At 31.2% G+C, this 27,830-nt stretch overlaps 1 protein-coding gene across 1 annotated transcript; it reads right to left on the bottom strand.

The window, feature by feature from the left end:
- Positions 1–376: 376 nt before the first annotated feature.
- On the bottom strand, positions 377–26,020 carry Jhbp2 (Juvenile hormone binding protein 2). Its single transcript, XM_088233633.1, has 6 exons — positions 25,722–26,020; positions 12,083–12,201; positions 9,163–9,284; positions 6,469–6,602; positions 1,432–1,581; positions 377–583 (listed from the first exon to the last, which is right to left on the bottom strand). The coding sequence occupies exons 1-6, from the start codon at positions 25,792–25,794 to the stop codon at positions 435–437; spliced, it is 747 nt and encodes a 248-aa protein (XP_088089759.1). The 5' UTR covers positions 25,795–26,020; the 3' UTR covers positions 377–434.
- Positions 26,021–27,830: the final 1,810 nt, after the last annotated feature.

Below are 27,830 nucleotides of genomic sequence, written 5' to 3'. Positions count from 1 at the left end.
TTGTTTTATAGATAGAAGAGTCCCGACTTAGCACGGCATTTTCTACTAAGTCGAGACATAAAAAAATTATAATTGCGCTCTAAGATAAAATTGTGTATTTTGAGCATTAAATAAAATAAAATAAAAAATAAAAAAAGTTTCCGGTCCCGAAAATGTCGCGAAAGCGATGAAACAAGTCATGATTTATTCAAAATGAATGGATTCAGTTAACATTCATTTTTATTAATTCAAAATTATTTCCTACATTTTTACACCAGGCTATCAATAGAATTTTTTTCTCACTTCTTTTCCAGAAATTAAATCATAAAAAAAATTATTAAAGCAACATCTATACTTAGTAGCGAATGGTAATGTATCAATAAATAATAAATGTATAAAATAATAATGGTTTTATTAAATAATGTTCTTAATTGTAATAAGTTATATTTATATTTTTATTCTATCCAGTTATTGTAAGGGATTTGTTCCATAAGTTTGCTGATAAACTGCGACATATTTTGTACTAGTTTCTTCTTCAAATCTGGCTTCATTTCTTTAAGAAGATCCTGGGCATTTGTGTTGATAAAAAGATTGAGAGCAGCGTCTGGAAAAACATAAAAATTTGTGTTTAAAAATCACATTTAGTTTAAAACCGTCAGTAGGGTCGCAGTGAGCCACTTGTTTGAGGGTGTAATGCTATTAAATTTTGCGAGCGCCCAGTTGCATTCCTCCGGTAACACTATTGACTGGTCCAACTTGTTAGCGTCCACATCGTGAACCCCGGGCAATTGAATCACACTCATAACGGTGTGATCAAAGCAGATAACGAGAGAATGATAGGCGAGTCTCTGGCGCCTCCAAACCAGAACCAACCAGCCAATTGGGGGCAACCCCGACAGAAAAATCCACCAGAAAAGGCAAACAGTTGTCCTGGACACGAAGTGGCGTAGGACCGAGATGCTTTTGCTGTAGTGATCACCAACGTCGGAAAAATCTGATAACCCATCGCAAAAAGTATCGTTCTGTTGGCGCTATAATTTTATTAAAGTTTCGTGTTTTTTATCTTACTACGTGTGTCTCAAGTAATATTCCTCTTCTTCTCGATGAGTTCTGCTCATTCGTCAGTTGAATTACCGCTATCCCGAAATCAGAACGCGCTTATCATTGGCTAATTCGGAAGAACTGGGGACGTGATGCAAAGTAGTTTGTTTTTATCAAAATATTTATTGTTTTTCGCGCACATTTTCAAGAAACTTCGCCGTACAATCAAATGCTCTAATTTTTACCGTGAGTAAAAATACATTTTTAATATAAAAATTCCCCTAGGGCTTAACTTCCTCATTTTTTTAATTAAGACATATTAACTGGACCTTCATATTGACCATGAAACGCTTGGATCGCAATTTTGTACCTGACATGTAAAGCCCCTCTGGGCGTAACAAAAAAACTTACGTAAAATGGAGTTCTCATTGTGAACATTTTCAACCCCCATTTTCATGTCCTTTACGCTGAAGTCCATCTTCAGCTGCTCCAAAGCCAAGTGGGTTCTATCGTCTACTTCGTATGGATGTGCTCTGAAGTATATCTTAGCCTTAACACCCTCTGAAAATAAAACGAAAACAAATATGTAGGTTTAAAAAATGTAAATTCAAACAAAAAATGTATATTCTAACTAAACCAAATAATCAATTCGCTTATGGTTTAATTAGTTAACACCAATACGATAAATAATTAACACTCAGACAAAGTTAGGAATTCAAATAAAAATTTAGGATGTGTGGACGTTCAAACATAATCGAGAATGATGAATGTTACACAGTGAGTACAGTGAAGATTCAAACCAGCCAACGAGAGGTCATACGCCCTGTAAATGTCTTGATTTCCATATTCCCTTCTAAAAAAATATCTTCATCTCTGTTGTAATATTTATTTATTTTATTGGGTAAACAAACAGTATGTACAGAAATATTGCCAATTCCTTTGTATATTAGTATATTATTAAAATATTTTTTTTATCATTAACAACTTAATTTTATTGCTGAACATTTTATTTACGGCATTTCTGCCATTTACATATCTGTGCTATTAAGAGCGCTTAAAAATAAAAATATAATAAAATCGAGTATTACATATTAATATACTCGTACTATACATATTACAAATTATTTGAAATACATACATATTTAAAAGAAATTATACAAAAACAAAATACATTAATCAATCAAATCTCCTGAAGTTGATTCGCTCATTTTGATAAAAATTTGTTGGTCACTTTATTTTTTAAGTTAGGCAGAGATAAACTAAATATATCAAAATATGATGCATATTCATTCCCGGTATTCTGTAATCTAAAAATAGGTGAGTCGCATTGAGCTACCGTTCGAAAATTTCGACAATAAAATATTGAAGATGTTCTGCATTCTGATATGTAATATATAGTAATGTAATTAATTAATAATTTACACAATGCACCGTGGAAAATGTAAAATATATTTTTTTATTTTGTATGCATTTTATGTAAAAAAAAGAGTTATATGTAAGGATATTAGAAGCAAACTTAGAAATCTCCACCAACAACGGAAAATTAGTTATTGATGCCTAAATAATAGCGTAATTCAAAACTGTCCCTAAATCTTGCAAAAACATATTTCAATTATACTACTTGACATCGCCAACTTTCTCAAGCATTCTCCATTGAGTTAGTGAAGCATAATTAGAAATCTCACAATTCTTTTTCAATTTTTTTTCCCAAATACCTCAGTAACTTCTTGAATGGAGATTTCTGTTTACTTTTTATACCATCATGTACATAATTGTTTATATATATTTTTTGTTTTTTTTTTGTGTATTTATTCATATATAACACAAAAAAATAATAATCAAATAAAAAAATGTGTATGTCTCTAGCGGTAAAATCCAACCAATCCAATCCAATCCAATCCAACGAAAAAAATCGTCTACAAACATTTAGGCCTACTTAAAACATTATCTACCAAATTAACTGGTATAAATAAATGTAAATAAATTGAATAAAAATTTCAGGCGTTGCCTAACAGGTGATATAATTCAGCCAGACAAATCTCACCCTCATTAAAAAAGGTTTCAGCTCTTTTTCTTCACAAAGGTCAACAGCCGGAAGAGTTGAGGAAATGTGAATGTTTAAACATAGACATAATTATAATTGTTTCGCAGTGTGTAAAATGGACAATTAAACTAGCCAATGACAGGTTATAATCCTGTAAATGCTTAATTTTCCTTATTCCCTTTTTAAAAATGTTACTTTCTCAGCTGCAATATATTTCTAAAGGTAAATTAATTTAGTTTTGCATCAATAATAGTACAATTTGAATGGTTGGGGTCTTAAATGATCAGAAATATTCAAGAACACAACCTTAAAAAGTTTTCATTGGTATTCATAGATGGTGTAATTTAAAGTAGTTAAAGCGAATTTTACAACCCAATAATAATAAAGAAATTCAGTGGTTTTTTTTAATATTTGTTCAAAGACCATTAAACTAATCCTAAATTTAAAATAAATATGTACATTACTATCAGCGCCATGATTTTTTGAGGTTTTGTATTTTTGAAATTACTTCTCGTGTGACGTCTCACGTTCTCTTTCCCTTCTTTTTTATAAGTTCAGCTGATTCGTCAGTTGACTAACCAAAAACCGGAAATCTATTACAACCTCATCATTGGTTGAATTGGAAGAACTAGTGACGACGTAGTAATATTAAGTAATCACCGTTAAAAAAAAGAATATAATTATTTTGTTAATTTTACCTTGATAAAGAAGCTCGTGTAGCTTTGAAACCGGTCGATAGAAAAAATATAAAATAATTGATTAAAAACAAAATTGTTTAATATTAATTTTATTTTAATTATATTTAAATATGCAGTGATATTCCAAACAATTGTGCAGTGTCCAATAAATTAGTAAAACAGGCTCCCCTGCGAACAATTTTGTCTATATTTGTGAGAGCCTGCTTTAACATTTTATTATTGTTTTGGAGTGATTTGTGATGATAATTTTGTGACATTTTACTATATTATGATTTATCTACATATTAAACGTTAAAAATACCCTTAAATCATTTTGTGTTATACAAAATCGCTATTATCGATTTTACGGTTTAGTGTTAAAGGGTACTCTTGTCATATTTGGAATCCATTTTTTAATATTTTTTTTTTTTTTAAACTCGTTAAGGTAATATAAAAATATTATCAGATCTTATTATGTTATTTCTCGTCTGATAAGTGTAATAATCATGTGATTTTTAGGTTTATTATACATTTTTTAAAATAATTTTTCAAGTCAAGTCATTATTGTGTTTAAGTCCATTGAATAGTATTTTTGACTGTCCTACGCTCGTCTTCACTTTTTTAATGTGGTATTGTTGTTGTCGCCTGATATTATATTTGTGTATGTCATCATTATTTCTTAATTTTAATTTTAATGTTATTACATCGTCTTGTATGTTTTCCAGTGCAATTTTGTGTACAATTTTTAAAGTCTCAATCAAACTGGTGTGTTTTTCCATACAGTTCAGTTGTAGGGGTTAGGTAGTCTCATTAAGTATTTCCTTTGGTTATTATTTTTTTTTGAGGAAACTATTTAATGAGAATGTGCAGAATAAAATTAATATTGATGTTGACCTAGTAAAATTGCAATATTCTTTAAATTAAATATATTTCATCAATCTGTTAATTTAGAAATTAATTGTTAAAAGGGAATCATGTCTGCCAAATATTTTAAAGTTTTTTTTAATAGCTTACGAATGTTTTTTCCTTATTTTAAATGCCAGTTCTATAGATGCATCAAAAAGAGTTAAAAAGTTTTTGAAAACTTCCATGATTTTTTTATCTCTGTTATTTCAATAATACACGTGAGTACCTTTTGTCATTCGTTAATTCAGTTATAAATTTAATCTTGATTGGTTTAAAGCTGTAGTTTTATTAAGTACGATATATTTACTTTTAGAATCAATTTTGCAGTGATCTTTGATCTCCAAATTTCGTTCCTTTAAATGATTACTAAACTTAGGTTTATTGGCACCCATATAAAAGTGATGTATAATTTGTTCAAACGGTATAAAGATAATTAATTAAAACTTCAATTTTAGTTTTAAAAAAAAACAAAAATATTATTTAAAATCATCCAAATATGGTGGTTAAATTCTGTGTTAAATTATGCCTTTGAGAAAATCGTTTAAATAATAAAAAAATATTTTAAATCCTTTTAACTGGTATTGTTTTTTTATCCGTTTTTTAGAAAATGGTTTTATTTGTAAATGCAGAATTTCTTCAGTACGTTTTAAGCAGTATTTAGCCTTTTTTGCGCCGCTAGGTATTGCTATGGCAGTTCCGAGCCGGCCGCGAAATTTAATTTCGAGAAACTCTAATTTGAACGGTAGTCCTTCCGATAGTTTTATCAATTACTCGTGTCCTAGTGTTTCATCGAGCTTCTAACAGATTTTTGCTCAAATTCAAAAAGGCCACGAATCGACATTGGACTTTTTTTCAGTAGAGCTGATCAAAGTGTTTAACATGAGTTTTTGTTCTTTTTTTAAATCTAGTTTTCAAAACATTATATTATTATTGTTTGTAATATCTTTATATGCGTTTTGAAAGCTGTATCTATCTAAGTATGGAGTTTTGTGCTAACTATCACTCATAAAGCTGTAAAGTTAGCCACTAAAGCGTCTGTTATGCGATTTGGTCCATTTATAATGCAAAATCCTTTGGAGTTTTTTATCCTATTGATAAAAAAGACCAATTTAAATCAAATTTTTGCAATAAAACAAAATTTCGGTATTTTGGATTCATGGCCCTTTTGAATAGCAGCGAGATGTCTTTGAGTGAACGATATCTAAAATCGTTCGGAATACTTGACCTCAACGCGTAAAGGTCGTACAAAGGCACGCGTCTTTAACCTCCATTTTTGAAACGAGAGCGCGTAAACGCGCTTATTTTATTTTATTTTATTTGAAAAATATATCCGGCAAAAATGCATTTGGTGAAGAGTTGAGGAAATGTGACATAGGCAGAATGTTACACAGTGGGTAAAGTGGCCACTTAAACCAGCCAATGACAGGTCATAAGCCCTGAAAATGCCTAGACTTCCATATTCCCTTCTCACAATTCTTTTCAACAACTCTCTAGGGAAAAAATCTAGCCAGTCTGCAAGCATTTGGACATACTCAAAACATTGTTGAACAAAAATTAAACCTAAAAATTGTAGAACACAATCAAAAGAAATTGACAACAATTAAAAAATAAATGTAAAAATCAAAAATGGAACTTAACCGGTTAATGCCGTCGAATGGCTGATAATATGAAATTGAGCCACGGGCAAATGCACCAAAAAAAGGTGAAGTTTAAAAATATGAATCAAACAAATAAACAGAACAACTCGTTTCACAGATTTTGATGAAAACGTAACATTTGGACTAAATATGAAATAACACACAATAAAGAAATTATTTTTACCATACTCTCCCCAATAATCTCCGGCTCCTGATGCCTTTAGAAGAATCAGAACTCCTGAGGATCTGTAGTGAGCGGTGGCTTTCATTTTTGGGATAACCATAGTCACCTGGAACTGGTAGGAATCCAGGTCTGTCCTAAAAAAATTGGATACACGATCAGTTTTAAGGTGATTAATAAAGCCAAGGAGTTGGTTCAGAAATGATATAAATAAGTAAAAATGTAAAATTAAACATATATCCAGTTAAAGTTTTTCACAAAAATAAAAACAATATTTGTAAAATAAATATTTTACATAAAAAGTAAAGAAGAGCAATGCAAGACGGTGGCGAGCCGTAATTTATTTTATAGGTAATCTACAAAAAATATTCATCATTTTGTACCTACATATAAGTACATAATATGTAAGTAATATAATTATAAATGACAATTTATTTTGTGGTTCTGTGAAAATCGACTCAAACAACAAATATTATTAACTACAGTTTAAACGTAGCTTTATTCCACACTATTTTAATACAATACTAGTACAAAAGTTTATTAACAAATACCACAGACATTCAGCAGTAACTGTCAACACCAAGTACTGGCCGATTCATTTAAAAATGAATAATGCCAAAAACAGCCACTTCAATCGCCACATGTCCTATGTGGTACATAATGTGTCGACGGTATCCTTTCAAAGAAAAATGGTTCTTCGGAAATTATGTTCGAAATACTAGTTTCCAAATAGAGAATCTTCAAATAATATTCTAAATCTGCAAGCTGATTTTAGTACTAAAAAATCGCGACTATGTTAAAGACGTAAGTACGTAAAATATAGTGTACTTTTTTGTAAAGAGGAATACGCTAAGGTAATTGGCAAGTTTCATCGTTCACTGAGAATGGGACAATATATTGCTATGTTCTCCAGGATATTTCTTGTATCGACTATTTATAAAATACTTCTACGTTTAGTTAGGAAAGTTAAATTGAATTCAATTTTAATTCAATTCAACTTAATTAATTTCTAAAAATATAACGTAAATGTTACAAACTTAAATTCAAGATGAACATATTATAAAAAGAAAAAACTACATAAAGAGACTGTTGTCAAAGTAGTAGGAGAATCCTACTCCGGAAAACTCTTTCGGATACATGCAACTTATCAACATCTAGAGCGATGTTGTTCAGCATAGCGGTAGCTCTTCCAACAGGCGTAACAATCCACAGGTTAGTCCTGTTTATCGCAATATGAAACAATATATGCTGACGCTGTCTTCAGATACATACAAACCAATGCTTATCATAATCTTAGGATTATCGACTGTACTGCACAACAATCGATAAAAATGTGTAGTCAAATACACATACCCCGGAGAAACTCGGTCGAGTAGAGCCAAGGATTTGCACTCTCGCATCTACATGCGAGATATCTCTACAGATACCTAAAAAACTTATTTTGGGTTTTTTCTAATATAAAAGAGTACTTCAGTTTATGTGCTCTCCAAATCAACGAACCACACTCGTGTCTACTTCGCACCAAGGAGTTGTAAAGAGTTCTCAGTACGCGGGTATTTTTGGAAACCCTGGCAGAACGCAGAGCTAATTCTAACATCTTCAATGGTTTACCACTGATTGCCCTTATGTGATCATGAAACAACAAATATTTGGTGCTCTTGTGAGATTTGTATCTATGGCCCAGATCTTTAACATTTGATGTTCGTATCAGATTCCGGTCATTCATTTTGTAGCAAAAAAATTGAGTTTTTGGTCTTAGTAAAAAACGTGACCGAACACTTGGAAACATTAAACCTATGTTTGTTTCATTACAATATTTGAGTTTGTCCAAATGTTTGTAGACAAAAGACTGGATTTCACCCCCTTAAAAATCATTAAGATTACCAAATTACAACAGGGATGGAGAATACCTTAGAAAAGGTAATAATGAAGTCTAGGCATTTACAGGGCTTATGACCTGTCATTGGCTGGTTTAAGTGGCCACTTTACACACTGTGTAACATTTATCATTTTGCCTATGTTTGAACACATATTCCCTTTTTTAAGGTATTCTCCATCCCTGTTGTAATTTTTTTTTATTAATAACAAATAAAAATACAATATTACAACTAAATACAATTTTTTGACATTAATCAAATACATAAATTTACATTAACGTTTCCCCTTTCGTAAAAAAATAAACAATTCGTGTGTCCATAATGGGGAGTGACGTCTTACAATAGTTTATTTAATTTTAATTAATAGTATTTTTAGGATAACATATATAAATTACAAAAAAGATATAAACGATGTTTTTAATCAGTGTTACATAAAGAAGAATTATAGATGTAATTTTTTTACTTCTTTCTTATATATTTTGTATTCGTGACTGTACTTTTTATTATCTTTGTTTATTTCATTAAAGAAAAATATTCCTCTGTAAGTACATTGATGTTGTGCAGTAGTTGTTTTTAATTTAGGAATTAATATTTGTAAGGTTTGTTTCGTTTAAACTATGAAAGGAAAAAGAATCTTTGTAAAAGTCAACATTTATCATTACCAAATCTTATGTTATGAGTATTGTACATCATAAGTCCTTTAGTTAATACCACCACAAGGGGTCTTAGCACGTCTAACCACATAAATACTGGTGATTTTAGCTAAGACTGGACGGCAAGAATCAGGAGGTCTGTTGAAAGTTGAAATAATTTGCTATACCTGACGTTGGTAACTGTGAGATTGCTGACTCCATAAGCGTGAATGTCCCTGAAGCTGGCTCTGTATCCATCCGGTCCACTGCCTAGAGCTATCGTTATTTCGTCAATAACTATTGGTTCCACCTTTAAAATAAATTCATTCATTTAATTCAAATTTTAATATAGGTATCAAACAAATATTTCGATTTTAAATTGTGATTTTCCTTAATTTTATGTAATTGAAAAAAGCGAGAATCAGCTGGTGGTCTTGTGGCTAGTATTGTGGACTCACGGGTCGAAGTTCCAAGGTTCACACCCCGCTCTACCACAACTTTTTTTTGTAAAAAAGAAATATTTCCGTTCTTATGATTTACCCAAATATTTTCATTTTGGGGTCCATTTTCTGGGTTATTGAAGAGCAGGGTGCGAACTTCGTATCTTTAATTATTGAGTTCGCGACACGGGCCATGGGACCGCAACCCAGTTCCTTGAGCCTAGTTCCCAGAACTTGAATTTCATTTTCTAATGGTGAGTTATTTACAAATCGTTGTAAATGGCCACTAAAATTGAAATATTTGAATAAACCGTAAGAACTCAAAAGTTTCATTTGAATTTTAAAAAATGTGTTTTGATATATTTTTTTTAAATTCAGATAAAATCAATAGGAAGACACGATTTGATTTTTTAAAATGCTTTTTTTTTCTTTTTAAAATTTTTTAAGTGTTGGCTGGCAGTGTTTTTACCATATACTCATGAAATTATCGTCATTCCATGTCCGCTCCCTTATTTGGAGCATATGTTATCCAGGAAGATCCTCCAGGCATCTGTCCTAGTCAAGTTCGCGTCCCGCAGTGCTGACATGAACAGCCGACGAACAGTCAGCAGTAGACGTCCAGAACGTCGAGAACCTGATGCCTTGTAAAGTAGGCACGCATGGTTAAGGCTCTCAGCATTAATTTGCAAGACATGGCCAAGCCAACCGTATCGCCTCCGTTTTGTGATAGTTGTCACCAGAGTTTGGTGCGTCCGTTCTCTTATTACTCAATTCTTTACAAAGTCAAACCACCGCACGCCCAATATTCTTCTGAGACATCCATTCTCAAAACTCAGGATTCTGCTGTTTTAGGCCTTAGTGAGCTGCCACGATTTATTCATTTCTTTTTTTATTTATTTTATTTATACAAATACAAACATATAACAAAAAATTAATAATAATGTATCCCAAACTTTATGAAACCAAAGGCTCTGTGTTGAGTTGGGATACAACATAATGGAAAGTGGAAGCATGTACATTATTAAAAAATAGGAAATATAAAAATTAAATGATATTACATCGACATAATAATTTTCTATGTATTAATATGTCCTTAAAAATGCCCACTAGGCGTATATATAAATAAATAAAAAAACATAAATTAATTTTAATAAACATCTGAACAATACGCTTAATAGTAGATAAATCTATGCAATATCTCCCAGCATTGTCCGCATCCGTAAAGGAGAATAGGTGTTATGCAGGCGTTATAAATTATAGAGCTACTATAATGCCCTTTCAAGGAAAAAAGCAGTATTTAACAAAAAATACGTTTTTTTTTTTTATTCTGTCTAATTGATAATTTTGTAATCTTCGTAAACAACTTACTTTAATGAGTACATATGAAACGTAAAGAAAAACCGTATTTAATACGTAAAACCTCTTGTGCAAAACTATGATAATGTTTGCCACCGCCTTCTTGCTTAAAATAGCAGTATAGGTAACGACTATTGTCTTAAGGGAGCCGCGGTGGATCTGAGTTGGACACGTGCTAAGCATGCCTCAGGAGAACCTAAACTCAAGCTGTCTCTTCTTTACACCTGCGGGCTCCCGCTGTCCTGGAAGACCATCGACGATGATCTTTTGGCTTTATTCGGCAGAAATAAGGGACGAGAGATGGACGTGGGAGGAGGCGAAAGCGCTGGCCAGCGATATAGTCTCTTGAAAACGTCTGGTGATGTCCACATGCTCCATTTAGGAACAGATGTGGAACAAGAAAAGAAGAATCACAATTTTGATCCAAAAACAAACTTTCCTACCATAAATAGGAACTGTTTTGCAAACTAGTTATAATTATATTTATATTGTCTGTCCTCAATAAAAATATTTACCTGATCTTCTTATTTCCCAAAAACCTTTAAAAAAACCATTTACAAGTCTTGAATCGCGTACTTGGGCAAATGTGCTCATTAGTTTAATTAAACAAAGTAAAAATTAACCATGAAATTTTATCAAAAAAATAAATAATGTTTGGTTGCGCGAGTGGTTGGTGGAATTGAGTGGCTTGTGACTGGATGGACCGCAAGTGAATGAAAGTCCACCATCCTACCCATCCTGTAATCTCCCAACTTTTAATGTTTGTTTATTCTCCTCGTTTCTATGGCTATGGGTAGCTACGGTTGATATGCGAACAATTTTCCATATCCATAGCAACCAACATCAACAATCACATTTTTTCTTCTTGATAATTTCTGTCAACTACCGCATGTTCATAATTTTATCTGCCCGCATCTGAACATTTTTACATCATCTGACCGCCGCTCCGCCACATTCATCTTTATATTTCGCAAATAACTATAGTGAAAGTGCCGTGTTCACCAAAAAAGGAAAAAAAAACTACCCAGAAGCCAGGACTTGGAGATAGCATCCGGATTCATGTCCTTGATTCCCTTTCCTGTCTTCCTAAAGGTAGGATTTTTGTCTGCTATAGTTTGTTTGGCCGCATACTGTTTTTTCCGCATCGGTCATCATTGCGCACACGCCCCTTTTCTCACCCCGCAAATATTAACACGGATCAACTAATCAGTCAAATAATACTCACGCAAAATTATAATCGCCACCCCAGTGTTCTTTCACAAAAAAATATTGTAAATAAAATTAATATATAAATAAACAAATAAATGCTTACGTCAGTTACACCTAATTCAGGAATTCCATCTCTGAAGTGTTCTGTCAACTTGTTGAAGCTGTTCATAAGGCAGTCGTTGACATCAGGATCATCTCTGTAGCATTTCGTGACGTAATAAGCTAAAAATAAAACACACAAAATATTAAACTGAAATTCAGTTTTATTTTATTTCATTTTAAAATATTTTTACAAAAAATGATACATATTTTTTAGTAATTACTATTTACTTTCATATATTTTTTTTCTTTTTATATTTATATATTTTTTATTTTATTTTTTTTTTTCCCCCCCCAACAAGCCAGGAGGCCCAATTACAGTGGTGAATTACACCCAGGCTTGAGAAAAATCACTTTTTTTTTGTGTGTTCTCACCGGGAATTGAACCCGGAACCTTTCGTGTTTAAGTCAAACGTCTTGACCACTACACCACGAAGGCCGCCTATATTAAATATATTTATTTAATCTTATATTAAATATATTTATTTAATCTTATATTAAATATATTTATTTAATACTATTTTAAATAGATTTATTTTATCTTAAAACTGTAACTTCACAAAAGAGAAACTAGCAAAGTGGTAACATCTTAATTCCTAAATTAAAAACAACGGCAGGACATCATTATACTTACAGAGGAATATTTTTCTTTAATGAAATGAACAAAGAAAATTAAAAGTGTCAGTCAGGAATACAACATATTTAAAAAAGAAATGAAAAGTTATATTTATAATTCTTTTTTGTGTAGCACTGATTAAAAATACATTTTTTTTTGTAATGTATATGTTATCCTAAAAATATTAATTTTAAACAAGTTTTTTAAGACGCCACTCCCCAATATGTACACAAGAATTGTTTTTTTTCTTTCACGTAATGGGAAACATTAATGTATATATATTTATTCTATCAATATAAAAACTGTATTTAGTTGTAATATTGTATACTTATATTTGTTATCTGAATAAAAATAAATAAAAAATGCTTGGAGATTGGCTCACACTGTAAAAGTTATTGAGTGGATTTGAAGTCCTATAATTTCAAATAAATAAAAATAGGGATACAAATGTTATTTGATGTTACAAATATACACCTACATGTAGATATTATATATACATTTCCATACATGTACACACATACATGCGTACGTACATACGCACACATACATATACTTGTTTTTTCATATTCTCATCATATATTTTTTTGCCCATTTAACAGATTCAAATTATTTTTTTATAAAGTTTAAATAGAAACAGAAATAGCAATTAAACTTTTATTTTGTTCGTGTTTGTAAGGTTCTTTCTCAAAATTTGTATTTTTTAATTATTTTTTTAATTCCTTCTTATTTCGAAAAAAAATGTTTGCAAAATAAATATAAAATTACAAGTGTTTGCACATACATAATTAATTATAACGTTTCTACCTCTTTAATAGAGTAACACGTGTTTAGAGCGGGAGTTCGTTTTACATTAATTTTTATTACATTACATTTTTTTATATGTACTATATTTTATTTTTATTTAATTTTTTTACTGGCACGGTTATATTTTAATACATATGTATGTGTTTATGTGAGTGTTGCTAGTAATTTGTGATTTAAAAATGTCAAGATGGACGACGTGTGTGTATCGTCCTCGTCCATTCCTACAATGGAAATGACGAACTATAGTAGGGCCAATTTAATAGGTCACATTTGACACTTCATCAAAATTCAACAACATAACCTTGTAAGGACGGTAATAAAATATTATTTATTTTTTCGAATTTAGACTGCACAATTGCTTAATTTTTTCCAATTGCGATTACATATTTATTGTAATAACGACAAAATAAGGTAATTTTACGATTAACTTTCACTAATAAACCATTCTAAACATAATAAACTTTTTCTGTTCTAAACGTCGTTACAATGTTGCATCAGTGAACCCTATTTCTCTTTAAACACTAGGGATGTTACCCAGAAAAATCGAATGTTGATAATTTTGTTACATTATGTACTTGTCTTATTTTGTTCCTTAAATTTACGATAGAAAGTAATAATGGGACAGGGATTTGACTTATGGTTTTAAAAATAAAATTACAGTACCTATAAGTACTTTTTCGTAGTAACTTAATTCAATTACATATGTTATGTTTGAAGTCCGAATCGATTCATTAACTTTAATCGATGTTTTTAAGCATGAAACTAAAACCGACAAATGTCAAATGTGACCTATTAAATTGGCCCTACTATAGTAGAAGTTACATAAACATCTATCTACATTAATTTCATATTAACAAACTGCTGTCTTATGGTTTGAGTGATGTTATTTTTGCTGACGGTCAACAATGCACAAGTCACAAGTCGGTGTAATCTCATAACACAATCAAGACAGGGGCAACGGTAAGCTGACTTTATAGAGTTCTACTTTCAGGACATTGACCTTAATCAGTGCATTTAGTAGCGTGTAGGTACTATGGAATATAAATGTAAAGTAAATTCCTTTACCATGCTCTCTGTCTCATATTTTGATTCATTGAATTTTCGTTGGAATAAAAACCACTTATAAAAAACTTTTTTTTAAAAGTCGTCAAATGGGTTTTTGCTAAACCTAAAAATATTTGTCGGCTTCGCAGTGGTGTCGTGGAGCAAGGCGTCTCGAGTTTGATTTTCGACATGGTTGACCGTTGAAAGTGTTTTATTTTAGATACCTTACCAAATTTTAATATGGAATTCTACCAATTATCTGCATACACAATCAATAATATTGAGATCGCCTCGATTTAAATAAATTTATGTTTAAGTTTTACAAACATGAAATTTTCTTTTAAAATAAGCAAATGTTTTTAGCTTTCAGTAAAAGTAATCAGGCAATATAATTTTTATTAATTTTCAAATAGTTTGTAAACAGAAAACATACTGCTTACAAATTAACTGTTTTGTGCGCTGAATAAGCAAATCGTTGTCACTTACATTTTCTTTAGAAAGTTTAAAAAGCGTTTAAATACATTGTTACATTAATTATCCTTAAAAACACAATAGTTTTTTTATAATTTGATTTAAAAAGTCGCATAAAAATAGTCGTATTTGTTTAAACTTGTTAAGAACTTTTTGAGCAAGCTTTACAATAAACAAAATTACGGCTATTTATAATATAATATCTAAGGACAAAGATAAAAATTATACGCGTTTTCAGGCGGCATCTAGTTGGTAAATAAATTCGGAAGCCTAACAACTATTCAATTTCGCTCTTTTGCTTCCCAAATATCAACAAATGAAATGATCAAATTAATGTAAGAAAATTATTTTTAGTTACTTGATTTTTATGTATTTGTATTCTTACCTTGGAAAATTTATTGTCAAATGGCAACTTTTTAGTTCGAATCAATGACATAAAAGGTGTTACTGATTTATTTGTTAGTTTCAAAACATATAAGATAAAATCAAAATATATACTAAAACAGAACTAGCAATTTGTGTACAAAAATAAATTGATGTCGATAATAGTCTTAATGGGGAAAAGAAGAATAAAGGGAGAGGAAAATAAGAAAAACTTGGTGAGAGAAATGTGTTTTTTCAGACTTGATTTCAACCAATTTATAGTAGAAACATATTTAGTTGTAGATGTGACATGATTCCATAGCAAAGGCGAAACGTGTATATAAGCGATTATGCGCAGCTTTCCGTTATATTTTACTATTTTTAATAATGTTTTTCAGTAACTTTATTTACCGGAAAACAAACAAATAATATTTTTTATTTCTTATAAATCATTACCACCATTCGTGTTTTTCTCCAAATATAAATAAACATATTAATATATGTAACAAGGCTTTATATTAATTAATATTTTATGTTAACAACCATTTGTTTTTTTTTTGTATTTAGATTATGTGTAAAAATACGTATACTTTTAGTTTTTAATAATGTTTATATTACTTTTTAAAATTATATAATTTCTCTAACGTTTTTTTTTTGTAAGGGATAAATAAAAAACCTCCTGACAAGCCAGTTTCGCGGTTTGGTGGGTTTCATTATTTTCCTTTTATATTTTTCTGTTCATCTTTACCTTATTAAATAAAAATAAATATAAAAAAAACGCGCCCAGAGCCAGCAGTAAGCCAAGAAACTAGATGATTATTCTAGCTTATTTATTCATACAAATAAGTACAGCTGAACTCGAATTATCCAAATAAATTGGGGCCTGACCCCATTCGGATAGTAAAAAATACGAATAATTGTGTTTTTTCCGGAAAAGGACCTTTTAAATAATTAAATGAAAAGGCAACACTTTTACATGTTAAGTGCTGTACATTAATACAGTATGTACGTACCGTACTGTAAATGAAAGTCATTGCTTGCTGAACATCTCGGTCAAAGTACGCTGTTTGACTGTCATCATCCGACATCAAACGACACACTGACTGACTAATCAAAAAGAACAGTGGAGAAAGAGAGGAAAATACGGAGGGAAGGATAATAGCGCGCGTAGACAGAATCATTATTTTGCGAATCGCATTACGTGTCTGTCTTATTTTTTTTTCTGAAATTTTGAAAGCGATTCGGTTAATCAGCTACTCGGATGGTCTGAGTTTGGATAATTGGAGTTCTGCTTTATAGTATAGTGTAGATAGATATTTAGTCCATTTTTATTTCTTAAAAAATGTCTATGTTTATCAATATTTTGTTTCATATTGAAAGTATAATAATAAACCAACAATATTTTTATATCCCACTGATTTTCTCAAATTGAACGGTTTGGGTAGGTAGGAAGAAGTTGTTTTAAGGCAATATGCCCGCCCTTATGTAAATGTATGTAAACTGTACGTGTTTATAAAGTGTTTAAATAAATCAATGCATTAATTGTTTACGAAACATGACAGAAAGATTTCTTGCTAAAAACCAAAAGCTTTTCTGTGCATTTGTTAATCTTTAAAAGGCGTTTGATAGAGAAAAAATATGAAAAGTGTTATCGGAGTATGGAGTGAGCGGAAATCGGACAAGAGCTACTGCTTCTCTGTATAAAGACAGCACAGAATGTGTTTGGATAAATGGATCATACACATTGTGGTTTGACATTCATAAAGGAGTCAAGCAGGGATGTGTGATGTCACCATGGCTGTTGAACGTGTATATCGATAACTGCACGAAAGAGCTGAAAGAATTAAGAATGGGAGCAAAAATGGGTGATTTATATGTCAATCGTCTTTTGTATGCTGATGATGCCGTGCTTTTTTCTAACAACAAAGAGGAACTGCAATTTTTGGTAACAAAGGTCTACGATGTATGCAAGGGTAGCGATTTGCTGATGAATGTCGATAAATCGAATGTGATGGTTTTTGAAAGAAATGAAAGTATGGCTAAATGTGAAATCACTGTGAATGGAGTTATACTAAAACAAGAAGAGCAATTTGTGAATCAGGGAAGTATATTTACTAGGGATGGAATGACTAAGAAAGATATTCAAAGGAGGGTGAGTGCCGGGAACAGAGTGAACGGTGCACTTAAATCAACCTTGGCAAATAAATGTTTGTCGCAAGAGGCAAAATTATCAGTTCACAATGGAGTCCTGGTCCGGATCCTGATGTATGGGAGCGAAGTATAGACTTGGAAAAACAATGATGAAAGTAGGCTAAATGCTGTCAAAATGCGATCTCTCTGGCTTATATAATTTGTGGTAAAACTATGTACGATAGATGCACAAATGTTGAGATCCGTACATTATGTAAGACTGAGATTAGCATTATCGACAAAATCAAGAAAGGAGCTCTTCGCTGGTTTTGACATGTAGAGTGAATGGACAGCAAAAGAACGACTAAGAATATTTACAATGCAAATGTTGATGGATGCAGAAATAGAGGAAGACCGAGAAAGACATGGCATGACCAAATCCAATAAATACTTGAAGATGGATTTGTTAAAAGTCGGAATAATCGGCGCGCGTACATGAGAAGATGTATGAAAGTAGAAAATGCGAGACCTATTCTAGTTATATCTGTTGTTGTTATTATATGTATTGTTATTATCTGTTGTTGTTGTAAATTCTTTACTGGCTGAGATTAAATTGATTAAAGACAATCGATGAGTACAAAGCTTTTTAAAAACATTGAATTATTTTTGGAAGCCACCAGATCTGTGTATCTGACAGGACCTATAAAGGGCCACTAGGCGTTTGTACCATAAAGTAGAGTTGAGTTATTATATATCAGAGGGTGTGATAATCTCTCCGCTGAGATTCAAATAACTTAATAACTGGTCTGCTCCACAACGAAACGATTCTTCATAAAAAGGCGGCCTCCGTGGTGTAGTGGTCAAGACGCTTGACTCACGCACGGAAGGTTCCGGGTTTGATTCCCGGTGAGAACACAAAAAATTAAAATGTGGTTTTTCTCAAGCCTGGGTGTTCTGTGATGTGATTCACCACTGTAATTGGGCCTCCTGGCCTGTTGTGGTGCAAAAATTAAAAAAATAACGAATAACTGATTTTTTATTATTTGTATACCTACTTAATTCTCAAGTTTTCAAAGTCATTTACTGACTTTCTCCATTTCATTTCATTGGTGTAATATAATTTCTTGGCAAAAAACAGTACAAAACCAAATACTGCTCTCACTAGAGAAAGTACAGAGACGTTAAGTAGTGTGTCAATCATACTAAGTGCCCAGTATTAAGGTAATGGACACACATTTTACTTTCTGCGTTTATTAGTCATTAAAATAAGTAAACATATAGAGGTGAAGGTGGGGCATAATGGGGTAGTGGGGCAAGATGGGGCCCTGCGATAAAAGCCGAAATCTGCCAAGTAGCTCCGAGCACATAACGCCATTTGATGCTCTTCTTAGACCACCAATGATGCAATTGCAGCGGACATGTATGCACGCTCCGATACGCAGCGATACGAAACGTGTTTTTCGCAAATTTTATGTTATTTTATCGAGTTTTGCTGCTTGTGACATTAAAAGAAGCATATCGTGATTTTAACTGGCTGATGGTCGCTTTACAAGCTCAAAGTATTGTTATTTACAGTAAGTTCATAAATTATTTCCAGAGTAACTGTATTTCGTAAAAAATAAGCGTTGTTAACAAGCAGTAAAAGGGGCAAGACAGGGTATCGGCACCCCATCTTACCTCATTGCTTGAACACAATGCAGTAACAGTTTTTATTTTCTTTTTGTAAGCAGAATATGGTCCGAAACTACGTTTGAAAGACCAAGAGGGGGAGTTGGTCAAAGGAATGCATGAATCGAGGTAAAGAAGACATTTTAGAAGAGAAAAAAGGATATAAACTAGCTGCAAGATTTTATTCAATTCATCAAACTACTTTGGAGCGAAAAGTTATGTTAGCCAGGCAAAATAATAACAGGATAGATAAGGTGAAGGTTCTTTTGGGTCCTAAACATACAGTTTTTAATGAAAATGAAGTAGCCATCGAAACGATCAAGACGTAACTCTTCTTCCATAAATTATGAAGATGATACAGAGTGCCTGTTTTGTAGAGGGTCATACGTTGAGTCAAATAAAGGCTGGATAGCGTGTCAAATGTGCCAGAGCTGGGCACACTGTTCATGCGCTGGAGTAGACAAAAAAAAACCTAGACACCATCCTTGTCTGTCCTAGTTGCGAACTGCAGTAGGCGGTACCCCATCTTTCCCCACCAGTGGGGCAAGACGGGATAATTACGACTGTTTTTTATTGATTCATTTCACTAGTTTTTTCAGCTTATTTTTAGTTTTTTTAACACGTTTGTTAGATTAAAGGTCAAAGTTTATAAAAAAAACTTTTTTTAAAGGATTTAAAAAAAGAAACGCGTTTTATTGACGTATTACCTTAAAGGCCCTATCATGCCCCGCCCTCCCCTATGTACTCGGTAGATATATTCCGTAGATACTTGTCTACTTGACAAATGACAGTGAAAAGATTTTCCCTTTCAGCCCGGGTGTATATTAAAATATTCACGAAATTTATTTTTATTTTTTTTATTTATTTTTTATTTTATTAATTTTTTACGCCCTTAAGGCTTTTACATACATGAGAGTTATTTAAAATATGAGTATATAAACAACATAAATTTAAAAAAATACAATATAAAGTGATAAAATATAGAACTGTGTTTAGAAGTTGAGTTGGTTTTTAAAAAAAAATATATATCCATGTAATAATATTTTTTTATTTTTAAATAAGCTAAAGAAATGCAGTTAAAGGTTTAAAGCAGCTAGGTACATAATATTATAAAATACAATAAGAACAGAATATTAAGTTCTATTTGATATGGAACATAAACCTTGATATTTCAAATTTGTTGATTTATTTAATCCTGTACCTACCGAAATTAAAGAGAGGTCAGTCGGTTTTTTTAATAACTGGTATCCCTAAGTAAGTGTCTATTTTTTCTGCTTATGTCAGTAGTCTACATTACACACAAAATTTCTTTTTTTACTTTGACAGCTGTTGGATTGTTTATTTTGGGGCGAATTCCCATCGTCATTATAAATTACATTTGAGCCAGGCTCTAAGCAAATAATTCATGTAATTAAATAAATTTGGTAAAATAATTTAATACTGTATCATAATAACACATTTTCAATGAGATTCGTTTATTAACAAGTAGTTTGTTCATTAAAAATTTGTGTTACTTTTTTTAATTGTTTTTTTGTACTTTGTATTTATATAAAGACTCTATGATTTCTTTAATAAATAAATAAAAATAAGTAACAAATAACAACAAGGATGAAGAACATTTCAGAGGAGGAAATATGGAGGTCTAGGCATCTACAGGGTTTATGATTTGTCATTGGCTGGTTTAAGTGGCCACGTTACACATTGTAATATTCACCATTTTGCCTGTGTTTGGAAATCCATATTTCTTCAATTCTTCAGTCTATTAATTTAAGTAGAGTAAACGAACTGAAATCTTTATTTTGTGTGATGAGATTCATATGATTTCAAAAAAAATATTGTTCCTTCTTCGATCAGTTGGTTTAGTTACAATATTTAAAGAAAATATGTAAAGAAAAATTAAAAATAACGTTTTTTAAGAACACGTAAGGTTTTTTTTAATGTCCATCCATGAATAAATTCAGGTCTAAAAGAATTAATGCAGTTAATTCGTATTACCTTGATATAAAGTAATTAAATTTAGCGACTAACCAAAATCAACCAGGGCGTTATTTTGTATCGAAACCGGTTTATCAATAAAATTTAACCGTAAAATATTTTACTAACTGTATGCGGCGTGTTTTGGAAACTAGTCAATATTTAAGAAGCACATGTGTATTGTTAACATACTTCCCAGAGAAAAATAATGTCACGTTATTTTTGTATGGTCAAACTGGGTTATATTTGTAAATATCCATCTGTCTACCTAATAAACATGCATTTTTTCCAATTTCAATTTCAAAACAAGTAATATGGTGTAATACCCAAGGTGCTTGCCTCACGCACCGAGGGATCCGTGTTCAAATTCCTTTGGGATCACAATAATTTAAACATTCAAAAAAAATATATAAGGAGCCAGGAATATCGTTTTGGCAACATTGAAAATGATTACGGCGCATCTTTGATCAATTTTAACATAGAATCACTACAAAAAAGGCGCCTTACATGTGATTTAATTTTTCCTTATAAAAAATTTCAATAATATGGTTGATTCGCCGTATCTTTTACAAAATATTGGTTTCCGTTGTCCTCTTCGCCATACTAGATTAAATTCCCTTTTTTATGTACCAACTTGTAAAAACAATTATACCTCGAATTCATTTATTAGACGTACCTGTAGAAATTATAATGGACTCGGTATAATTGTAGACATTTTTAACTGCACGTTGCATTTGTACAGAAAATTTCTTCATGGGGTCGATTATTTGGGAAAGTGGCTGAATGTGCATCTTGAGTGGTTTATGCTATGTATATGTGCCGCATGTAACGTATATGTTTGTGTATGTTTTATATGTGCGTTCATGTGTGTGCGTGGATGGCTCGGAGTGTACATTCGGTATTTTTATTTATTACCTCCATGGAAAACGCAAATGTCAACAATTATTCTTTTCTCACTTGAAATTCTTTTTTTTTTTTGTCACATTTAATGTTTATATCTTTTGCATAATTTATGAAAACTTAATTGGTCTTTTTATGTTAAAAAATTGTTGTTTTTAATACTTATTATGTATGACTGCATGTTTTCTGAATAAAATAAAATTTTAAAAAAAACAATTTGTGCTGAATTTAATTAGATATCTAGGCATGTTTTCGGCATAGGTCATTTTTTTAAGCGCTATGCAAATATTTATCAGAATGAGTTTATTTTATTTTATCTAAAAAAATACGAATAATGTCCAATTTAAACAAATCGTCTAACGAAAAAAAACAGTAATAATACAACAATAAATAATAGAAGTAAAACAACAAAGAAAAGCAAAGACAAGTTAATACATTACACACGCATTATGGAATCCAGGTTAATTCTACAAATATTCAGTAAATTTACTGGGAATATTTTTTCAGTTTATTTGTAAAAAAAAACAATTTACAATTAAAATAATTAAGCTCTCAATTTTCATTTACATATCTAATAATTATGGGTAGAGGCGCATGGAAACCATAATTAGTCTTATGATGACCGAGGAACTGAATTTCATTATTTCTGAGTGAAGGAACATTAAGAAATATTTGTTAGAGAATATTCGGAACATCAAATAACGATGAATTATTTTAAACATGCAAATTAAATCTGCATTAAATCGACGTTGTGAGAGACTAAATATATTAAGGAAAAGTTACATGTCGGTATAGCTATAGTTATCTCTTGTGATTCCTAGTTTGTACCCAATTTTTCTTATAATTTTATGTTGAACTGATTCGATGCGATTGATGAGTTTGGTCTTGTTTTGTTTTTAAAAAAAAAAACATTTTTTGTTTTAATTTTTTTTTGTTTAAAAAGAGTTGTTGGTTTGTTTCCATGGACCATGGACTCAACGTAGGCCCATCGAAAATAATCCAATGGCGTCAAATCACAGGATCGTGGAGACCAATTTATAAACAGGAGCATTTCTGGAAACGATGTCGCAAAAAAAGGTATTCCTATTAGGAAGGATAAGGAATAAATCTCTGCTGATATTTAAAAGTATTATTGTTTCGCACTTAGATTTTCGTTTCAGTAATAAGGGATCTAAAAAGACTACAAATAATACAAAACAAAGCGATGAGAATAATATTAAGATGTGGGAGACGCATAAAAATTAAGAAAATTATTCAACTTCTAGGTATTATGACAACCAATCAAAGATAAAAATTTTATGTTGCTAATGAAATTGCGAAAATTATTAAAACAAACTAAAAAATAATGATAAAATAAATAAAACAACTTTGTTTTTAACCACTAATTTTTATTTTTCCCCGACCGGTTTCAAAGCAAACAAGCTTCTTTGTCAAGGTTTACGTAACTAATGAATTGATTCCTTTTTATTTTATTTCTATCATGTTCACTAAATACTACACGTGGACCCAATAAATTCAATCTACACTGGAAAAACTAAAAGAAACTTTAATATTAGAGTAAAAAAACACTTAAGATGCTTAAATAATAATAATTTTTCTGAATTCGCAAATCATCTGATAGAAAATAATCATAACTTCAATAAAGACACTGGATTTAAAGTACTTCATGTTGAAAATAAAATATTAAAATTAGACAACTTAGAAATCTTAGAAATTAAAAAAGCGATTCATAATAAGAAAACGATAATTAATAACCAAATAAACAATATTTCTTTTAGTCCTCTCCTGGCTTACTTCGAAAATAATGATATCAGATTACCACCCGTGTAAGGAAAAAAAACACTTGATTTATTAACTTAATTAATTAATTATTGATTGATTTATAACAAAAACCTAACAAAAGCTATACACTTGTGGAGCAGTTGATTCAATCTCCACTATCCATTTTTTATAGCCTTTTTAAACATTTTCTCGTTACTAATTGTTTTAATAGATAGTGGAAGTAGGTTATACATTTTAATTGAATAATACTCAAAATCTCTTTGTCCGAAAGTGGTATTAGTTTGTATTTGTTTAAGTTGTCTATGTGTTGAGGATCTAGTGATTATATGTCTTTTATTTGAGTAAAAGTGGTTTTTGAATCTATAAGTGAGTATTGTTTTAGCGTATAATTGTTTAGATGAAAAGATACAGTGATTATTAGGAGGTCATCTCCTAAATTCAGGTTACTTGAGATTAACTTAATGAAACCTCAGTTTATCTCACAGAGGCTGGAGGGAGTTTTTTCACATAGTATGTTAAAGGTTAACTTTATAGACAATTTAAGATAAAGAGTTATTAGTTAGTTGAAAGAGGTTAACTTTCCATTGTTATCGGGGCTCTGAGATTTTTCTTCATCAACTTTATTTAAATAGCTTCTGAAGAAACATTTATCATCTCTTCCTTAAACACTCCTCTTTTCCTCTCCTTTAATTTCCTTTTCATTTTCACATTTTCATTTTCATTAACAACAGTAAAATTGAAGTGGTTGATGAATACATATATCTAGGACACAAAGTCAAACTTGGTAAGGATAACCAGATAGCGGAGTTACCAAGAAGAATTGGGCTAAATTCGGCTGCTTTCGGCAAACTAAAACATATTTTTGAAAATAAAGAAGTCCCTTTATGCTTGAAAAGACAAGTATATGAATCGTGCATATTGCCGGTGACTACATACAGACTAGAACCCATGTCTGTTACACAAAAAAGTAGCCAGAAATTAAAAAAACGCAACGATCCATTGGAAGACAGATGCTCGGTGTATGCCTAAGAAACAGAGTAAGAAATGAAGAAATAAGGCGCCAAACCGGAGTTGTGGATATCATGGATCGTGCAGCGAAATGGAAATGGCAGTAGGCAGGACACTTGGCGAGACAAAATGATGGCAGGTGGACACCCAGAATGATAAAGTGGAGACCATGGGCAAACAAAAGAAGTGTTGGAAGGCCACAGAAAAGATGGGTCGACGGCATTGCCTCTATTGCCGGTAAAACGTGGATGATGAAAGCGGGTGATAGGAAGGAATAGAGACGTTTGGAAGAGGCCTTTATCCAGCAGTGGAGAGAATAAGGCTGAAGAAGAAGAAAAAGAAGAAAGAAATTACCCTTTTCATATTGATGATCAGTATCGAATCAATTTATTTACATACATATATTCCTAGTCAATTTATATTATTTGTTGTTTTACACATAAATATTAAAACTAAAAAAAAATAACTTATATTTGAAGCCGTAACTTTGTGGTAAATCATAATATTAAAACAAATAAATATACATATTTAAATAACAACGTTGTTTTTAAACACTTATTTTTTTTTTCTAGCTATTTAAAAAAAAAATCTATCTATTTATTAGCTCCATATGTAATATTAAGTAAACATTGATAAAATAAAATAGGATAAAGTTCATTAGTTAAGTATATCTTAATAAAGAAGCTTGTATTGCTTTGAAACTGGTCGGTAGAAAAAATACAAAATAAGCGGTTAAAAACAAAGCTGTTTTTATTTATTTTATTCTAAAAAAAACATTATTTTTATTGTCTGGCTGAAAAAAAATCCCTTTGGAGTAAAGACTGCAAATTAACGAATAAAATGAATAAATAAAAAATATTAACATTATTGAAAAAGTACTCACGTTGATGTTGAGTGTGTATATTATGTATAATCGTCGTGAAAATCAGAAAACTCGCCAGGAAAAAATTGTACATTTTTTGGTTATTATTTTTAATTTATTGTTAAAAAACAAACATTAATTGTACGGAAATTTATGGGGAAAATGTGGTTTAATTTACAGCTGATAATTTCAAGACTTTCCTCGTCTGTTTTCTAAGATTTCTAAGGCGAACTTTCTATCTATTATTTGTACGACTCGTGGCGTAGCGGACCGAGTGACGCTGCGTACTGGCGGATTACCGGTTCGACACTGAATTGTGTAGTTGTGTTTCCAACTCAACTTGACTTTAGTTCAAGTGGCCTTCGGTTGCGTCCGTGACTCTTTCATGGACACCAGGGGCCGTCAACCAAAACGCCAAGCAAAAAAGTAATTTAATTTATTAAAATAAAATAACTTTGCTTTTATGTAACACTTACAAACAAACAAACCATTTCGCCGTTTCCCCATAGGGGTAGATAGAAATGATAGAACGCCATAACACTCTATCTTGGCATACAGATCTCGCTTCTTCTAGATTCATACATATTCTCATGCACGCACGCCGATTATTCCTACTTTTGACATGTCCATCTTTACAGACAAGTATTTGATGGACTTGATCGTGCCATGTCTTTCTCGATCTTCCTCGTTTTCTGCATCCATCAACATTTGCATCGTAGATCCTTTTAGCCGTTCTTTCGCTGTCCATTTGCTCTACATGTCCAAACCAACGCAGCACCCCTTTCTTGATTCTGTCGATGATGCATGTCTCAGCTTTACACACTTCACGGATCTCGACATTTGTACACCTATCGTACATTTCATTATTTTTTATGTCATGAAGAAGAAATTCAAAACATACAAATTCTTCAAAATAAGGCAATGAGGATTATACTAAAAATAATGCACAAAGAAACTAACTTGCTCACAGTAAAGCAACAAATTAAATATAATGTGGCAATTTTATACATAAAATAATTAAGGGGATGAATAAAATAAAAACAATAATAAAATTTCACCAGCAATGTCAAACATATGAAACAAGGGGTAAAAAAAAAGATAAGATTACCAATGAGGAAAAAAACAGAATTTCAAAACTCATTGTACAAGGGATTGAAGCTGTTCAATGAGTTACCTGAAGAAATAAAGGAAATAGAAAAAAATGAAATATTTAAAATTAATTTAAAAAAATATGTAATTGAGAAATTTTGATAAAGAAATTGTAATATTATTAAAAGTTTATTTAAGTTCTTAAGATGTTATGAACTAACTTAATAAAGCATAAATAAATAAATAAGTAAATAAAATAAATAAATTAAATAAATAAATACATCGTTTTACCACACATTCGCCCTAGTGATCGCATTTTGACAGCATTCGACCTACTTTCATCATCGTTTTTCCAATTCCATACTTCGCTTCCATACATTAGAGTTCGCACTAGAACTCCGTTATGAACTGCTAGTTTAGCCTCCTGCGATAAACATTTGTTTGCCAAAGTAGATTTCAGTGCACCGTTCACCCTGTTCCCGGCACTCACCCTCCTTTCAATATCGTACCACTTACATTTTTATAATTTGACAACCAACTAGTTTCGGCAATACTTTGCCTTCTTCAGGGTTAATTACAAATAAACATAACATTCATAAAACCTGTTGGTTGTCAAATTATAAAAATATAAATGCTACATAAAAACAAAGTGATTTTAATAAATACCTAATAATATATTAATATTTTTAGCATACCGCCAGAGACACAATATTTCAATATCATTGATGTATAAATCTGTAAATAAATTATCTGTTAGGGCTCTACTTTGGTACAAATTAATTTGTCAGCATGCGTTGCACTCAGAGTATAAACACAAGTTGGTACATGACTACAACACCAGGTTAACTAGTATGGCTGTACTAGAGCTAGCTGTTCCTAAATATTGCAATAAATATGGCAAAAGGACACTGCAATACAGTATACCTAAAATATTTAACATGTTACTAAACAATATTAAAAATACTGAGATAAATACAGGAGTGAGACGTTTGCTCAAATTTTGGTTATTAGAATTTTTTTTGTATTAGAGAAAGATTTTTA

This window comes from Micrasema longulum, unplaced genomic scaffold, assembly GCF_059751315.1.
Source record: "Micrasema longulum isolate JH-2025_06_02 unplaced genomic scaffold, ASM5975131v1 h1tg001135l, whole genome shotgun sequence".
Lineage (NCBI taxonomy): Eukaryota > Metazoa > Arthropoda > Insecta > Trichoptera > Brachycentridae > Micrasema > Micrasema longulum.
Note: the sequence above shows the minus strand (reverse complement) of the source record. Positions and strands in the feature narration are given on the sequence as shown.